At 37.6% G+C, this 19265-nt stretch overlaps 1 protein-coding gene across 3 annotated transcripts; it reads right to left on the bottom strand.

The window, feature by feature from the left end:
- Positions 1 to 6261: 6261 nt before the first annotated feature.
- LOC122052420 (nucleolin-like) lies at positions 6262 to 8645 on the bottom strand. 3 transcript variants are annotated; one of them, XM_042613917.1, is made up of 3 exons: positions 8348 to 8637; positions 7813 to 8267; positions 6262 to 6683 (listed from the first exon to the last, which is right to left on the bottom strand). In XM_042613917.1, the coding sequence occupies exons 2-3, from the start codon at positions 8209 to 8211 to the stop codon at positions 6480 to 6482; spliced, it is 603 nt and encodes a 200-aa protein (XP_042469851.1). In that variant the 5' UTR covers positions 8212 to 8267; positions 8348 to 8637; the 3' UTR covers positions 6262 to 6479. The 3 variants fall into 3 exon arrangements, with proteins under 3 accessions (XP_042469851.1, XP_042469852.1, XP_042469849.1); XM_042613918.1 differs by having other exon boundaries at positions 6262 to 6653; positions 7813 to 8645; XM_042613915.1 differs by having other exon boundaries at positions 7813 to 8637.
- Between the last annotated feature and the right edge of the window lie 10620 nt (positions 8646 to 19265).

Genomic DNA, 19265 nt, shown 5'->3' on the forward strand with positions numbered 1-19265 from the left:
TCCGAGATAAGAAGAGGAATACGATAGAAGATCAAGAGGTTGTTGCTTACAAAGAAAGGTAAAACTAGTAATTCTATTCCGCATCATACTAGTTTTCTTTGTATAGATTTTGAAATACCAAACACAAGAGCCATATGATTCTAGGTTTCGAATTTGTGATTCGAGTTTGTGTTCTTTTGTTTTTTTTCGATCTTGTGATTCGATTGTTCTTTTTGGTTAAACTTAGAGTTACTATAAGGAAATTAAATATTAAATTTCGTTGAAAGGCTTTATCTAGGAAGTGGTGGTTGCTCTCATATACAAGAAGGCCTAGTGTCTCGCCATGTTTAACCTGGAAGCTGATATCTGAAATTAATATTTAATTGAATTTGTAACATGGGTGGATTTGGATCAATAATGTTAAGCATCGTTTATGATCCAAATCTAAACCTCTAAGAACAGATAAGTTAAATTTGGAATCAATAATGTTAAGTTCTGTTTGCGATTCCATATTTAATTTCTAAAGAACACAATAGGTTGTTAGGTATGGTTCAGGACTTGTACAAAATTTTTGTACAGGGGAACCGGTACAATATTCTGTGTAGCAACCAACAAATACCAAGTAAATTCAGATGTTAGCATTGCTTCAAGTGTTTTTTGCTGAAGAAGCGATTGGAGCTAATCACCCCTTTATCTCGCTGGAGTGTCCTAACACACTCCAATTATCAGAATATAAAAAAAACTTTAATATTTAATTTACTAAATTCATCAATTAATTTTTTTAATATTTTACTAATTTTTTAATTATACGAGTAATTGTAGTCCTAAAAACACATTTGGCATATAGATTAAGAGAATCTTTACAAAAATCTTTAAATGTGTCTTTAGATCCAAAACTAAAAAAAAGATATTCTATAGAAACAAATTTAGATAATGATTCTCTTAATTTATCATCAGAATATAAAAATAACTCAGAATCAGTACTACCGTTAGTTGAAGAAAATATAGATAATTATGTTTGATAACAATTGAGTTCATATTCTATCAGGTACTTCATTTCTACATATCGTTTCAACAACTCATAGCCACTAGCTTAGAATTTGTATGAAGCATTACAACACTTACATTTTGTACACAATTCTCCTGATGAAAGAGTGACATTTTTAAAATATTTAATAAAAATAGAAGATTTTATAGGAGAAATTTCTCGAACCTTGGAAGTAATTGCATTAGTACTTCCTTGTATTTTAAGTGTTCAAAGGTACTCGGTCTCATAATCAGTGGATTGAATGTTGGGGTCCTCGTGCAAATTCACTATTTCTTTTCCCTTCCGAGATTGAGATGATGAACCTCCACGGCCTCCTTCCATTATAGTTTAAAGTTGGAAATGAAAGTGCGTAGAAATGGAGACTTGGAGTTGAAAATGTATAAAGAATGTGAAATTGAGAATGAGAGTAGATAATATGTATATGAAAATGTGAAATGAGCTCTCTATTTATAGAGTTTGGATAGTAATGGACATTAAATCATAGTCATTGATAAAAAGATAGTCAAATGATCTTAACTATTAAAAAAATATTAGAAAAAAATCATCCTCGCCCCCCCCCCCCCCCCAACAACTAGGAACTTCTAATGGCTAAATGGATACATATATAAAAAAACTAAAACTGACGGGCCAAACCGATGATCCATCAATTTTTGGGGGCTTAGAACCGTAACCAGCCCAACATCTGTTGGGTCGGTTACGATTCAGCCCGACGACCCAAGTTAGTGGGCAACTAGTCTGTTGACTTGATTATGGGGCCGACTGGGTCCTGACCAAACCTGGTCTGGGGTTAAGTCCCGGTGGATGCTAAAAAGTGTTGAAATAAATATATGAAATTGATCTAGATTGGTGATTAGTTGACCTCTTGAATCAGTAAGACATTAGTTGTTTTGATCACAAACTACTAGTCATTTCACCTCCACGAATGTAGTTAAATTGATATTTAGATGGTAGATTATCATATGAGAGTATGAATTGAATTTCTGGGGGAATAATCCCTTAGGGGATAAAATTTCTTCCACCTAGAGAGATCATTCAATTATCATGATTTACTTTTTTCATTTCGCCGTGAGGTCGATGGTAAAGAACATTGAGTCACTCTTTGCCAGATAAATTACTAGTCATTTCACCTTTTTAAAAGTAAACTCTCCCTATTAGCTAGGTTTATCTAGATTGTTACAGTTGGTACTAGCATAAGTGTGTACTCTAATAAATTTTGAGATTAATTTTTAATATATACAAAAATACCTTGCTGAGTATATGACCTTTCCATATTAAAGTAAAATGCTCTTCCTAATTTACCTACTTATATTTTTCTATAGGATTAATAATAGTGAATCGCTTTACATGAATAATATCATCTTCGGCTCATTTATCCCTTTCGAAGAGAAATTTAAAGTTGAAACAAGGATTACACGAGATGAAATTGTCCCGTTCAAATGTTTACAATTTATCAACAGTCAATGACCTTTGAGTCGAAAATAAAAAAAAAAAAATCTTCAAATTTTAATTATTAGAAATTAACTATTTTTAGAGTATTTTTTTAAATATTAGAAATTAATTTATAACTAAAGTTTTGTTTTTTATAATCTAAATATTCAATTTTTCGAACCGATTAATCCTGGATATCATTCATTCGGTCCTATAAAAATTTCTTACCGATTATCAGGATAAATCAGGAAGTGCTCATAAAGAATCATCCAAATGATCAATGTTTTTAGGTCCGCTTCTTACCGGAGAAAAAACCTCCTACAATACACCGTAGTTAATATTTAAACCTTAAATTCTTTACTTACCTATTAGATACCTAATCATTACAACCGGGGCTATATAACTAAAGTTTAGTAGACGATACAAACGTGAGTTTTTTTCCATTATATGGCTCAATTAAAAGCGTTAATTGATTAAGTTTGAAACCAAAATGGTTTAAGAAAATCAATTATATTTTTGGTAAAATTGTAAATTAAGACAATTCACACCTTATTTTTTTTTTCAATCGAATTCAAACTTAAATAATAATCAATTTGGTTCATACCCAAGTTCTTAATGATTAAATTTTAAGACCTAAATTATGATTAAATCACATGAGCATTTGTAGATTTAGGGTGGAACAATGGGAGAAATAAGTATTTAATCAAAAGAGTTTGATCAAATTAAGTTTCCTTGTAAAAACTAGATTTGATCAAATATGTTGATTAATTGATCACACTTGATATTATTCCCTATCTCTCACTATGACACTTGTTTGAAGTCAATTCTTACCATTAATGTCAGTAATTTTGCACTTTACCACTTCATATTTATTTATTTGCAATTAAAATAATTCTTTTTGCAAAATATTTTATAGTGATATAAAATTGACATGGTTAACTTTGTGATCAATTATTTGTATGCAAATCTGTATTGTAATTTAGGACAATGCATGAGACATTGCATTGAGTTTTTTTTTTTATTTGACAATTTAATTTGCCCAAATGAGATGAAGTATCTTAATAAGCTATGTTAAGGACACTTATTGTATTTGTTTGATGAATTTAAGTGTACAAATATTAGCAATATTTCTTTAATTAATTCCCTTACATTGAACCATTATTAAGGGGAATTAATAATGGGACCCACAGGGTTGTGGTGTAACATTAAAGACATTCAGTTGTTTCTCAAATATTCACGGTTCAATTTTCAATTACGATGATTTGTAGAAATTTATTCTCTAAATAAATTTTGCCAGATTGGTTAATTATTATTATGTATTCAAATTTTCTTTTCTAAGAGTAATAACCAAATAGCTAAACATATTGTTATAGATTCAATATTTATTACAATTTTGATCAACACCTACACAAATTTAATATATATTTTAAATTTAGATAACTTTATTTGTTAATGTGGATAATTTGTCTTTATTGATATATCTATAGTTAGTTTTATGACTAAGGCTATATATATATATATATATATATATATATATATATATATATATATGAGAAAGATCACTCACCTTTAAGATATATATATATATATATGAGAAAGATCACTCACCTTTAAGATTAATCGGATCCATAAGGGTTTGAATGATTTAACAAAAAAAAAAAAGTCTCACTACCTTAATGCAAAGTCATTTGGAGGCATAAATTTAAGGTTAATCCTCAATGAATGGACCGAACAACATAGAATGTAATAGAATGAGATGTTTAAGTAGTCTAAGGGTTTTCATGTTAAAGAAAATAATCCACATTTACCCTAAACTAACTAAGACCGAGTTTAAAAGTTAATACGAAATTAATGATACTTTGAATATTAAATAATGATACGAGTTTATCGTGTATGAACATAGCTAATGATCATTTAAAATATAAACGATAATGACATTAATGTTTAAAAATTTTCTTCTAAGGTTAGGAAAAGTTTAAAAAAAACTCATAAATGTCGAAAAAAAAAAATGGAACAGAGCTAGAAGAAGCTGAGCTTATCTGAAAATTGTAGAATTTGATGAAGCAGCAGCTCAGTGCAAGGGCGAGAGCGAGGCAATTGTTGGCCATCTTGGTGAGCAATTTGCCGGCGGCGGCCTGCGGCGGCCTGCGGCGACCGCGCATTCATCTCCGAGAAGCTGTCCTCGCAGGTGGAGAAGTCGGTGACCAGTGCACTGAGCATGCTGTTCATCGTCCCCTTGTCCTGCGACTTCACTGCTATCCTCGCGCCGTTCCGGTTATCCAACGCGTCATCGTAGCTGTCACTGTACACCTGCAGGTTGCTCGCCGTCTGAGAGTTCATCCCGGGACTCACCATCGTCGCATCTAGGGGTGTAAATGAGCCAAGCCGCTCGTGAGCTATTCGAAACTCGATTCGATAAAAGTTCGTTTGAGCTCGTTTAATAAGGCTCGTTAAGATAAACAAACCAAGCTCAAGTTTCACAATATTCGGCTCGTTAGCTCGTGAACATGTTCGTTAAGTTCATGAATCAATTTTTAAATAAAAAAAATAATAATTTTGATATTTAATTTATAGATTTTACACTCTACTTATGAAAAACATAGACAAATATATTAACTTTATTTATTAGAATAAAATTATAAATTTTAACAAGAATAATATAATTTTTTTAAAATATATAATTTAATTTTTAATTAATATTTAAATTTATAATTTATATTTATTAAGTTCGTTTAGGCTCGATAAAAACTCGAATAAGCTCGTGAGCCATGAATATATTTGTTAAAAAAGCTCGAGATCGGCTCGATTATAAATAAACCAAACTCAAGCATCCAAGAGTTCGGCTTGGCTCGGCTCGATTACACCCCTAGCCGCATCCACCTTCGCCTTCGCCACCTTCACCGACTTCTGGCACGCCTTCATCTGCAGGCTCAGCGCACTCAACGCTACGTGGATCGGGCGGTGGCCAGCCAGGGGACGGACCGACAACAAGCACCCATCCGTGTAGTCAATCTTGGTGGCAAAAGACGAATACGCTCGCCCCCAACGCCCCCGTCAACCCGTCCCAGGATCAACATGGAGGAGGTAAATCACGGGCGGCTATTAGCATTTGGAATAATGACTAGTACATAAGAGAGACATTTACCTCGACTTTACCGAGATTCGAACATCAGACCTCATGATGACAACATCTCATGTGTTAATATCTAGACTTATCCGAAGGAAAGCAGTAGTCAATCTTGCTGCATAGGAAGGTGATCGCATCATTAGCGATGCGGTGGTCATGGATGATGGATGCCAGCAGGGGCTGCCACCGCCGGCGTGGGTCCAAGCGGGGCTTGGACGGCATCGAGCCTCCACCATTGGGAATGGTGTGGTCAGGAAGGGCGATGGAATTGGAGACATTCCGAGCAACACAAAAGGCGCTGGCAGCAGGCAAGGCGGAGATGAGGCAGAGAAAAGCAAGAAGGCGGATAGGGAGCTCCGGCGTCACTGTGGCGGGAAATAATAAGGCCGTTAGATTGGTGAATTGTAGCAGTTGGTGACCGTTTATGAACTGTAAACCGGTCGCTGCTTTAAATTTAGGCATTTTCGTATGAACAACAATTATTTTTGAGTTTCTAAATTTAGTATTCAACTAATGAACGAGTAAGAAAATCTTTTACTAATTGCATATGACCGAACCCATAGATTTAACTGATTCACTCGATCAATTTAATCTATTTAAAATAGAAAAAGGTCGACAATTTTCTGTAGAAATGTTTATAGAGTAATATATAGAGTAATTCTAAAAACAAAACAGAGCATTGGAAAATATAGGGGAGCATACGAATACAAACAAAGCCAGTCAACATTGAACTAAATGAAAATTCCAAGCCTCAAGAAAGACATAAAAACAAGTTTCATATGCCAATCACCATTTCTTAAAAGTCCCTAGCTTGTACAAATCCACATTTCCAAACAATGAAGCTTACCAAATCAACTCATATAGAAGTCAGTTGGAAGAGATAGGATCAACAATGCATTATCGCTTTGGCGGCTTCTCATCATCATCGTCATCGTCATCTTCATCATCTGAATCATCCATATCAGAGTGTTTCCTCTTCGAGGATGGGCCATCGTTTACAGAGTCAAAGCCTCCAACGTCTGCATAATCATCTTCAACAAAAGCCTTGTCCTCATCTTCTTCATCAGCTGCCTGCACAAGATGTTCAGTTCCGAGCCCCTCCTGAAAATAAACAGCAAGCAGAACAATCCAAAAATGCTAATGTATCATCATTTTCAGAGGAACTGAAGAACAACTGTCTACAAACTAAAAAGGAATCAACACTTAGGTAAGCAACCCTACATCCTCCTTTGACCTAAATTAGCAACCCTACATCCTCCTTTGACCTAAATTTGCCTTTCTTTTCTTTTTATTTCATTGGAAAAGGCAAATTTCAGTTTACTGATTCAGGACAAGTCGAAAACAATAACCATAAAAGGGTAGATAGTAAGGAAGAACAATGGACATAGCATCATAGTATGAACCACAAGACAACTTGGAACAACCCATGCAGAAGGATGGCAATTATAGTGCTGCATATTTCAGGAAGCAAGATGAAAGTATGAAATGGAATCAGATGCTCAAAGTTCAGGATGAGCAACAGAAATTCCAACCACTGCAGGACATCCAAAAGAAACAATGAAATCTGGAATTTACAACATAAAGATCTAAATTTACTAAAGAGAATGGAAAGATTGCTAACAGAGTATCAATAGTTCTTTAAAAATAAGCATGAAAAGGAGAGATTAAATAGCAGGGATAACAAATTGTCACCAACTCAGTATAATTAGGTCAGCTAGTTTCAGCACACTATGTCACAGCAGGGGAAAAAAATTGTAAAACAATTTCGAGTTTTGTTGAAAGAAAACACAAGCAACAAAAAAGTTATCCTGATTTAACCATCCTAACTTCTAGCCGGAAACAGATTACGGCATATAATCTGCGGAAAGAAATTGAGAAAAAAAATAGTTTTTCGCACAAAAGAAGAATATTTGTAACAAATAGTTCTTCAAACAAATAGTTAGAAGAATTAAGATCAGCAGTGCATATTTGTAAAGAGATTCTTCGAGAGGAGTGCAAATACACCGACGAGACTATTGAGCATAAGCTGCGTAGAAATTTCTAGAACAGAGAATAGGTTGGTTTCGTTATACGATTAGATGGAAAACTAGGAACCGATTCCAGATCTGGAAATTTTGAACAAAAAACACACAAGTAATCAACTAGTAGGCACTGAAGCGAGATCGAGCAATTAATCCATGTCAAGAAGCAGAAGGATTAGTAGATCAGAGAGGTCGAGTAAGGAGCATACCTCTGGTTCCTCGTCATCATCGTCGTCGTCATCGTCGTCCCCATCACCGCCTTCGCCACCTTCGTCCTCGTCCTCAGCATCGTCGTCTTCCACTACATGCGCTGGGGGACGAAATCCCTGAGGCGTGACCTCCTCTACATCGTCATCGTCGTCGTCGTCGTCGTCACCCACATCGTCCTCATCGTCCTCGTCGTCATCTTCCTCTCCTTCGACGTTTCCGTCATCATCGACGTCATCCAGATCTTCAATCTCCTCCAGCTCGTCCTCGTCCTCCACTTCGTCCTCACTGACCTCGTAACCTTCATCCTTTCCATTCGCCGACTTGATTTCCTCCCCCTTCTGCTCCTTCTTCCCCACCTCCCTCTCCTCCGCCGCCGGCACCAGCGCTCCTGCCTTCATCGCCTCCCGTGGGCAAAAAATTCCACCGAAAAATATACGAAAATCGAGAATTAAACCTGGAAAAATTGATGCAAGGGAGGAGGAAGAGAGAGAGAGAGAGAGAGAGAGAGAGAGGGCAGTGTTTCCCGGAGAACACCTGCAACCGGCAGCAGGGAAGATTCTGACCGTTAATTCAGGGGACTTGACGCGGCTCGGTGACGTGGAGATTGATCTGGCCGATGAGAGCTGGAGCCGGGGGCGTTGGGCTTCCGGTATGATGTGATGGCGTCACCACCCGGAACTTAGTGACCCATGGAGAACTAGGGCTGACGCCACCAACAAAGGCGGCGTAAAGGATAACGATGCCACTTCCGGAGGAGTGGTGGCTCACGGAGTAGAGTTAGCTGTTACATCCACCGTGGTTAGAGCTCCTCGTTGCCATATACGCACAACGTCAACAATAAAAATCCTCCTATACCTCTCCATTATTAAAAAAATATCTTGCCATTTTCTAACAAATTATTATTATTATCTACTATTTTATTATTTTTAAAAAACTAAATTTAACAAACCCCCATGAAGATAAAGCCACCTCAGTAATGAGATCTCAAAAAAGGCTTCTACTGTAGATAGCTCTTAGTGTCGTCTGGGCACATGTATTTGAAAGTATTAATAATATTTTATTTCGACCATGATTTCGTATGGTTGATATTTGGTTTTGATAGTCATTTTTAATCGGTGTAAAATATGGAGATCAGATTTTTTTATCCATATTTTTTTATGAGAAGATGGATCACATAAAATTATAATTGAATCGTGATCATGATTCAATCATAATTGATTATGATTTTTTTTTAAATTCATTGTCCCTCCAAATTATACTTTGTGTCAAAATAGATGGTCAAAGGTTGTTCGAAAATTACTCCTTGCTCTGGGCTCAGTAACCTAGCGACTTGCGCACCACTAATAACCTTCAGTCATCTATCCTGATCCAAACTTATATCCTGATCCAAACTTATAATCTCAAGGATGATAAATTTAGAAAAAGATCATAATAAATTATAATCAGATCATGATCATAATCCAACTATAATTTCATATGATTCATCTTCTAATTCATGAAAATATGAATAAGGAGAACTCTTGTAAAATACGGTATCTGACCTTTTTAACCCATCAATATTACATTGCTCTAATATTTATAAAAAAATAAGTAATGTTCTAAGAAAATTTTCAATGATTTGAAATTCCTCCCCTTAAAGATTTTGAAAACAATATTACAAAAATTTAGAAAAATTTTGAAAATACGTTTCAAGATAAAAATATTTTAAAGATATGAAATTTTAAAATTAATTTTGAAAAGTTTTTAAAGAAAGAAAAACCTATGTAACTAAAATTAATACTTAAAGAATAAAGAACGGGGTAAAATAAAAACATAAGTATACAATCTAGAATTTATGGGTCATCCGAGATGATAAGTAGTGGTATGCTTATCACATGAGGTCGTGAGGTGAATCATAGGATTGTCGGGCCTTAAATCCCAAACCTGTGCAACTCACCCCATCACCACTTGTCTCTCTCGGCTGCCGTGATTTACCTCCCTCGTAATGATATGGGGTTGGGTGTGGTAAGAGTGCTAAGGGTGAATGATTTCACTTTTTACCACATAATTAAGAATATTTAATTTTTTTAGCATCTTGCTTATTTTAAATTTTTAAATATGGTAGTCTTATATTATGAGAGGTGCATAATTTATATAATGTAAAATTATATAGGAGTGAGTCTATCATTTTTTGTAAGTTTATCAAATAATATACGAATTAGTTGTTAATAAAATCATATTTGATTTAGAGTTTATCAAATAGGAACCTTATCTATTTTATTTGATTTGATTGTGAGTTTAATCCAAATTAAATTAATTTAATTTGATTAATTATAAGTTAATTATTTTCAAATTAAGGAAAATTTCTTTTGATAAATTAAGTAAATTGAATTAATTAAATTCAAACTATAATAGTTTAGATTGTATTTAAGGTTTTAATAATTAATTTAGGTTTTGAAAATTAATTATATTTTTAAAAAATAATTATGTTTTAAAAATTAATTATGATTTTGAAAAATTAATTTAAGTTTTGAAAACTAATTTAAGTTTTAAAAATTAATTTAAGTTTTAAAAATTAATTATGGTTTTGAAAAATTAATTATGGTTTTGAAAAATTAATTTAAGTTTTGCAAATTAATTAATGTTTTAAAAATTAATTATGCTTTGAAAATTAATTTAAGTTTAGAAAATTAATTATGTTTTAAAAATTAATTAAAGTTTTAAAATTAATTAAGGTTTTGAAAATTAATTTAAGTTTGATTTGGTTTAATTATGTTTGATTAGGTTTGATTAAGTTTGATTAGATTTAATTAAGTTTGATTATGTTTGATTAGGTTCGATTTAACTAATTCTCATTTTTAATGTAAATCGATCTCACTCTTTTCTAAATTTTCAAAGAGAGAATCTTATGAATTTTGTGAGATGATTATTGATTTTATCTTTTGAAATTTAATTTGAAATCTAAGAATTGATTTATCTTTGAGTTAGACTTAGATTTAACAGTTAGTCAGTTAAATATCTATTTTGATAATCGACTTCCAGACTATGGCGAGGCACAAAGGTCTTCTTGGATATCAGAGCAACAACCATTTCTAGACAAAATGTTTTAAGAAAATTGAATGTTTAACTTTCTTTCTGAAAATCCTTAATCTAACTAGTCAGGTATCGATCAAATCTAAGTCCTTATTTAATCATCCTAGTCTAAGCAAAAATAAGGAAAACAATAAATCAAGCAATCAATCAAACAACCAAATCTATTTAACAACAAAGATGATTTTTCTTTTTACTTCCCCTAGATCATAGCTTTGATAAGGTCTATCAAGATAATGAAGTTGATATTTGGGGATCCAAAATTGATTAAGTTCAACTTGATTAGTCAAGTTAGACTCAGGGACCCATGCTTGAACTAGGTTTCTATTTGTTCAATTCACTAAAGACATGTAAGATGTGAATCAGTGTTTAGCCTTGTATCCAAGTCCGGATCGGTTGTATATGACTCTTTGTTTTCCAAGAATTGGATCAAGATTCTTGGAACTCAAAGTGAATTGTTCCAATGTGTCATTGAGTTTCTTGACTTGGCTTTTTAAAGTGGAATTCTCTTCCTCAAGTTGTTGGACTTGAGTTGAGGTTCCATCTTGAACTTGTTTAGTCAAAGAACTCGGGCTAGTCTCCTCCTTAAGGATTGTTATGTCCTTTTTGGAGTGACTTGACCTGTATATTGGACTTAGTTAATTTACACATCAAATAATTTATTAAATTATATAACTTATCTACTTGAGGGAAACTCACAGTGTTATTTAGCCCTTCAGAAACAGATACAGATCGGTGGCTTGACTTAAACTCGGATTCAGCTTCAGATTCGAATTCAATCTCGGCAAGGTGAGCTTGTACCGGTAGAGCAACGAAGCTTGCTTAAGATTGTTCTTCTGCGTCTGACTCTTCCGATGACTCGAATCACGTTGCTTTTAGGGCCTTTGATTAGATCATCCTCTTTTTCTTTAATATTTTCTGAACTAGGATGACTAGTTCGGAGGTGATATCTTTGTCATCATTTGAGTCTGATTCGTCTTCGAATTTGGGTTTGATTCTAGGATTGGGCTTTGACTCCTTAGTTTTGAATTTTCTTGCAAGCAAGGCAATATATTTCTCGACCGGGCATGCATTAGTCTGTTCTTGTAACTCAACTTCAAAAAATAATTCATCTAATCTAATAATTGAAAAGATCCTTGGAAACCTTATAGTCATCTACCATAGATGTCCATAAGGCATTCCTAAGAAAGGCTTGTAGTGTATATCTTATAATATCATGGTTCTCTGCTTTTTGTCCAATCGAGTGGAGTCTGTTGAGAAAGTCTTGGATCCGACCATGTAGTTGACTTGTTGATTCTCCATTATGCATTTTGATATTATATAATTTATTTAACAATAAATTTTTCTTACATACCTTAGCATCGGAGGTTCCTTCGTGAAGTTTGATAAGCTTTTGCAAGAGATCCTTTGCACTGCTAAAAGGTCCAACTTGGTTTAACCCCTCTTTGATCAAGCTACACCGCAAGTTTTGGGTTGCCTTTGCATCAGTCTTGATCTTCTTACGAGTTGATGCATCCCACTTGTCACAGGTGATGGGTATTGCGTTCTCGATGGGGAGTGTGAATCCGGTTTAAATAATGATCCACATATCCATCTGAGTCTTCAGGTGGTACTCCATCTAGTCTTTCCAATAACTGAAGTCCTTACTAGAGAAAAGAGGTGAACGTGTGGTACTGTAGCCTTCTTAATAGGCCATTTCAAATAAATCTCACAAAAGAAAAAAAAACATACCAAGACCTGGTCTTGGATTAGTAATGTAGAAGAAAGAGAGAGAAATACCGCTCGAGTAGTGTTGCACCAACTTCGAGAAATTATGAAAAAAACTATATGTGAACATTTTTAGAAATGGTTATTATTATAATTCTAACTTATGACAAAAATTTGAAAATGAAAAATAAAAAAACGTAAGAATAATTTTTAAGCTTAAACGAAATATATTTTTTGCTTAAAAAAATGAAAAAGCAACAAAATGTTGTTATGCTAGTTGCACCAATTCAGAGTGTCCCCACTCTAATACCAATTGTAGGATCGAAAGTACTAGAGGGGGTGAATAGTACTGGTGACTTTTCACATTTTTTCATAAAACACAGAATACGTAGTGAAAATAAAGAAGTAAAGGAAGAAAAATAAAAAACTGACACAGCTTGGTTTTACTTGGTTCGAAGCCTGTGACGACTCCTAATTCATGGCCCGTGATTGACGATCACTTTCGTTGGGCAATTCACTATCAATTCTGAATATTACAAAAATGTATTACAAATAAGTGTAGTAAAAATAAACTTTTATACCAACGACTGTATTAATCGGATAACTCAAGCTTCGATAGTCGGAGCAGCTTTTTGATGTAGTAGAGTCATTCCAAAGCAGCGCGCAAGAGAGAAAGTCGTTCAAGTTAATGTTCTCAAGGTACCGAACCCTCCTTTTATAGCCCCATCCGAGCACTTGGATGGATCCCCAGATTCCCCCACCAGGCTAATGTGGTGTGCTCTCGTTGAAACTCTATCTAGCAAATTTTATCCATCTCCAGGCGCCCGGACCCGTCTGAGCGCCTAGATTATGAAATAGGCCAGTGAAGCAGTGTGTGCCACCCTAGTCTGGTGCCCGGACCACTTCCGACCGCCTAGACGTCCGGGTGCTTGGACAGCGTTCTTCCAACCTTTGATTTTCTGCCATATAGAGTTAGTCCAACAAACAATAATAGAGTAATATTTGACAGTCTTCAAACTGTCCAGTTCTGACTTTCAAATTTTCACAAAATCTTAGATCAAACTGACGCTTACTGTTCCCTCTACAGGGAACACGTCCTCACCTACTCCTCTCAGGAGAGTTTACCTTTTGCCAAATCGGTCCTCCAAACCATTTGAATTTTTACTCAGCATCCAAGACTTGAGAACTTTTCATTAGATGTCTAATCTCCGACCCATCTAGTCTTCCATCTGGTGTCCGCGATCCCCAGGACTTTCACCTAGTGTCTGTTGGTCCCTTGGAGGGCGGTAAGAGGGGGTGAATTGCCTTGCATAAAAAATGAACACCCTTCTCAATCTTTACAATTTGATTAACATTGTAAAATACCGAAAATGGGCGAATCACCAAAAGGGAATATTTGGAAATTTTCAGAAATTTTCTGGGAATTTTTCGGAGATCGTATGATGTAGATTACGGGGATAAATATTGGGTCATGGAAAAGCCTGTTTAGACTACCCCACTTAAACGAGTAAAAGATTGATTTTTATTTTTCTTTTCCTTTTCTTTTCTTTTCTTTTCTTTATTTCTTTTCTACCTTGCCGAACCCGTGCCCGTGCCCTAACCTCCTCACGTCGAGCCTCTCCTCCTCTCACGCCCGATCTCCTTTTTCCTAACCGGCGCCACACGCGACAGTTCCTTTCTTCCCCGCGTACAAAACCGCTCGGTCAAGGGTCTCGCTTCTTCTTCTCACCACTGGCCGAACCCCTCCTCTACCCCATCGTGCCAGCGCCGCGGAGATCCCATCGTGCCAACGTCGATCTGCCAACCATCGGTCATCGGGCGTCAATGTCAGCAACCACGAAGTGATTGGACACAACTGGCTCAGAGCAGGTTGCGGCCGCAATAGGAGCAATGGTCGTCTCTCACAGTCGCCTCACGACACTAGTGATCTGCCACTTCGCCGCCACTACGCGAGCACCAACGCTGATCGACCACCATCGCCTCGCACCAGAGCAACCTCACCCTCTACACGAAGGAGCCGAGCCCTAGTCTCACCTCCCGTGCCCTAGACTCATCACCGGGTCTTCTTCTTTCTTCGTCCAGTAGTCACCGGCAGAGAGGGAACGAGGGGCACCAATTCAGGTAGGGCAGATTTGGGTATTGGACTATGATTGAGATGTTTGTATGAGTTGTTGGCTGATCACAGTGGTATCTGTCACTGTTGTTTACGCAGCAAGTTTCTCCGGCTGTGGATCAGATTGATGAGGTGAGGCATCGATTTCGGGTGAGTTTTGTAGTATGTTTAATGGTTAGCCTAATCCTATATGATGGGGGAATTCGGATCCAAAGTAGTGGTGATACGCTTTTGGTTAATTGTTAGGTTTTGTTGCAAAAAAGAAAATTTGTAGGGTCAATAGCATTAATTTGAGCCGAATCATAAATCGAACTAGAATTTTGTTTATCTAGTTACCAATCGGAATTAGCTAAAATTTTATGTTGGATATTACAGGACTTTGATTCGAGACGGTGTCTCGACGAGGGATCTATTATGGATACGATCCTCTTATTGAAAGCGGGTACTTTGACTTATCTTTTAAGATATTATCATTTGATATGGATAGTAATATTTAACGAGTAGTAATATTTATGTTCATTTCTACATTGGTATGTCATTATTTATTTCCTGAGCAAGTTGTATTTATTACCTGCTTTTGCATTCATGTTCCTTTGATTATTTATGTCCTTAAGGTAATGACATATCATGCATTATTATGTTCAGGACATTGATTTATTTTACTATACCTGACCTGTGTACCTAGATCATATTATTTGATTCATATATCTTTTGGTACACATTTTGTAGAGATGGATAGGATCAGGATATTTTCATGCTTAGTGTCATGCATTATCTCGCATGATTACATGCTGTGCGATTGTTGGCTCCATTATTGTTGAGCACATCGTCAGTTACATGGATTTGCACACACAACCACTCATGGGTTGTGGTTTTTATTCAGGCAGGGTGTGTTGCAGCAAGTTGCTCTTTCAATGGCTCCGTTGGTCCACTCATGGGTAGTGTGATGCAGCGTGGTAATAGGACAGGGATCTCTCCTCTGGATTATCTTAGGGAGATGAGAGCATTGTGCTCCCCCACTTATGATTTGGAGTAAGGAGGATAGGTGTACTCCGACAGCATCCCGTCCACTCGGTCACTCGGGAGCAGTGATGACAGAGTGCACAGTTGTCACAGCCCTACCTACTCGGTCTCACCATCGTGTGTGAGACGGCTGATTGGCGTCAGGGGTGACCAGGACATGTTGCATCATATGCACTGGCTGCATTTATTGCTTGTGTTTAATACACTTTATATGCTACATATTTGGTGGATGCATATGTTTGACATGCATACAGGATTTATAATACTCTGGGTCAGACGCCCTTGTTATCCTTATACCAAGTCCTAGTTAGTACAAATACTCCTGCTCCTTACAGTTTTATATTTTTCATATGATATATCCAAGAGATTGTACGCATATTTATTATTAGTTGTTATTTCTTACTATACATGTCAGTAGTTACCTGCTGAGGAGTTGACTCACCCCGTTAATATTACCATTTTCAGCTTGAGGCTGTCGGGAGGATTTTCAGTCACTAGTCCCCCCTCCAGATTGCGAGGATTTCCGTTTTGGATCTTTTCTTTGGTTTCCTTATTATGTTACCATCTATGTTTTCAAACTTGTATCTTTTTGACACTTTGGATCTTGTATGGTCCTTTATTATTGATGGATTTTCATTTGGTATATTTTCCTACATGTCTGCCCGGACGACAGAAGAGGTAGGTTTGGATGTATGCTGGCGATTTAAGTTTTATAGGTATAGTTGAGTAGGATATAAGATTTGAGTTTTATGGGTGTAGTTGAGTAGGATATAAGATTGGAGTTTTATGGGTGTAGTTGAGTAGGATATTTGACATGATTTCCTTATCGTTGCTTAGGTTTAGTTTTTACTATTAAACTGCGTGGGTGCTTGCTTATATATATATATTCCGGCTGTGTTGGTCGAGGTTTGTGTGGCAGAGGGCTTGTAGGTATGTCTCAGATTGTCACCCGTATAGGGGAGATGCTGTCGAAATTTCTTCTGGCAGACACTCCCCCGGAGTGTGACAATTTATTTGGTATAAGAGCTAGGTTTCTGATGCTTGGTTTTTCGTATTTTTAGTTGTGGCGAGTCAAGTTTTTATGTGTTGGATTTTCGAAATAATCTGATACCAATTTATTTGGTATCAAAGCGGGTTACAATACCTGCTTTTCGTGTTCTGAATTTAAGAGTTAGCCCAAGTTTGCTAGTTAACTTGGGTATTTATTTTTTGAATTTGTACGGGTTTTCGTCAATTTTCTCATCCGGAATTTTGAGGTTAAAATTAGGGGATGGACAACGACGGAACATCTTCAGACAGTAAATAGGTAAAAAGATAATTTTATAATTTTTGTTAATTATAGTAATATCTGAGTTATAACTTAATAGATATGAGGAGATCTACATGGGCAGTATCTATGAGACGTGATGTTGGACGACCACGTAAGAGGACCTTAGAATCTCTGGCAACAGACTCACCAGAGATCCCTACTGGGGTTGAGCTTGTCGGTCAGGGACAAACTCAAGATACTGCGGGCGCGTCGGGCTCTTAGACTCCGATGGCTTCGTTAGAGGTGTCCACCCATACATTATACACTATATCACCCGTGGCAAACTCGATACCTCCACCAGCAGAGGCTGCGGCGTACTTGGCACCACCGCCACCTGGACATACCGTGTACTCTGCATCAGTGGCACCCGCATCCTCAGTGCCTACAGTGTACCCAACACCCGCACCAGCGGTATCGGTTGCTCCATTTCCGGTACCACCACCTACCGTACCTCCAACCGCGACCACTCATATCGACCCTGCAGTACCACCAGTGGTACATGCTCCAGCTTATGCAGCAACACCGGGAGTACCTCCCCTAGTCTATCCAGCGGTACCACCTGTAGCACCAGCTCTAGTGATTCCACCAGTTCCCGCATCGATCCCTACCTACCTCACTGATATTGTCACGGCACGAGCCCGGATTCCATCATTGGCAGAGTCGATGAAGAGTTGATTCACACTATTCCGAGGAGAGACTGATCCGAGTGTGGCCCAGTCCTGGATAAAGACTATTGAGCGGACCTTCTTTTACATGGCTTGCTCCGAGTGGGAGAAAGCAGAGGTGGCTGCTTTCCATCTGCAGGATGAGGCTGACACCTGGTGGGATATGCTGCGTTCCATCATAGGCGAGCAGAATATTACCTGGGCGAGTTTCAGAGAGGCTTTTGAGAGCTAGTATTGCCCACGAGCATATCAGATGACTTGCCGACAGGATTTTCTGAGTCTGCAGCAGAACAACCGCACGGTGACAGAGTACAATGCTGAGTTTAATAGGTTGGCCAGGTTTTGTCCAGAATTAGTTGCTGAGGACAGATCCCGCATGCTACAGTTTATCCAGGGACTGGATGGGCATCTGTAAGTAAAGATTGCCAGTTTTGGTAATTCTTCCTACATAGAGACATTGGACAGAGCCCTGATGATAAAGTCAGGTCACCAGAGAGCATACCCGGATACGAAAAAGAAATAGACGGATCGGACATCTGGAAAGATCTAGCAGCCACATGCTACACAGCAGCAGAGTGGTCGTAGTCGGACAGGTCAGGGTACTTCTGGGGCATCTGGTCAGCCTCAGAAGTCGAGGCGGTCTTCATCAGGACGTTTCTAGCCTCCTCAGCAGACCCGGAAACAACCCGACAGTGGCATCGATTGTGGCCGGTGTGGGTCCAGAGAGCACACCACATCAGCCTGCACCCTGGGACAGTCAGTTTGCTATTATTGCAAACTACCTGGGCACATGAGCCGAGATTGTTCGCTGAAGGCTCAACATATTACCTCCGGAGTTTCTGGTCATGGAGTTCAGCTCAGTCAGCCAGGGACTCAGTGAGGAGGGCACAGAGCCCAAACTCCGCTTCGCCAGCAGAGGATAGCTCCCCTTGCAGCTGTTGCTTATGGCATGCATGGACAGGAGCACCCCTGTGCCCTTATAGTACCATAGAGTTCTGTCGTGGGATCTCCATATCAGTTGCAGCCTCAGCCCTTAGTCCTGTATTGGCAGCCCCAGCCTTTGGCTCAGTACCAGACGCGATCATAACCACCAGTACAGTATCAGTCGTAGTCCTCTCTTCCACTTTTGGCCCCGTATCCAGCACAGCCTCAGTGGTCGCCTCCTGCCCAGATGCAGCAGCCGCTGGCAATGCTACCAGCTCCACCTCTGCCAGAGGCTGGACGTATTCATGCGGTCACCAGAGAGGATGCGCAACGGGCCGACGGATCCATTTTCCACGGTACGATTTTCATTTATACCTTATCTGCTGATATGCTGATAGATACTGGTATCTCACATTCTTTTATATCTCATACCTTTATGAGGGAGATTGGTAGATTACCCACTATTAGACTGCAGCGACTGACCGTCTCTCTACCGTCCGGTGATACTTTGGACGTCACTCAGGAGGTCAGAAGTTGTCCGTTAGACTTTGACAACATGATACTTATGGTAGATCTTTTAGTACTGGAAATGGTTGAGTTTGATATTATTCTTGACATGGATTGGTTGTCAGTATACCATAC

Source organism: Zingiber officinale, chromosome 3A (assembly GCF_018446385.1).
Source record: "Zingiber officinale cultivar Zhangliang chromosome 3A, Zo_v1.1, whole genome shotgun sequence".
Classification (NCBI taxonomy): Eukaryota; Viridiplantae; Streptophyta; class Magnoliopsida; order Zingiberales; family Zingiberaceae; genus Zingiber; species Zingiber officinale.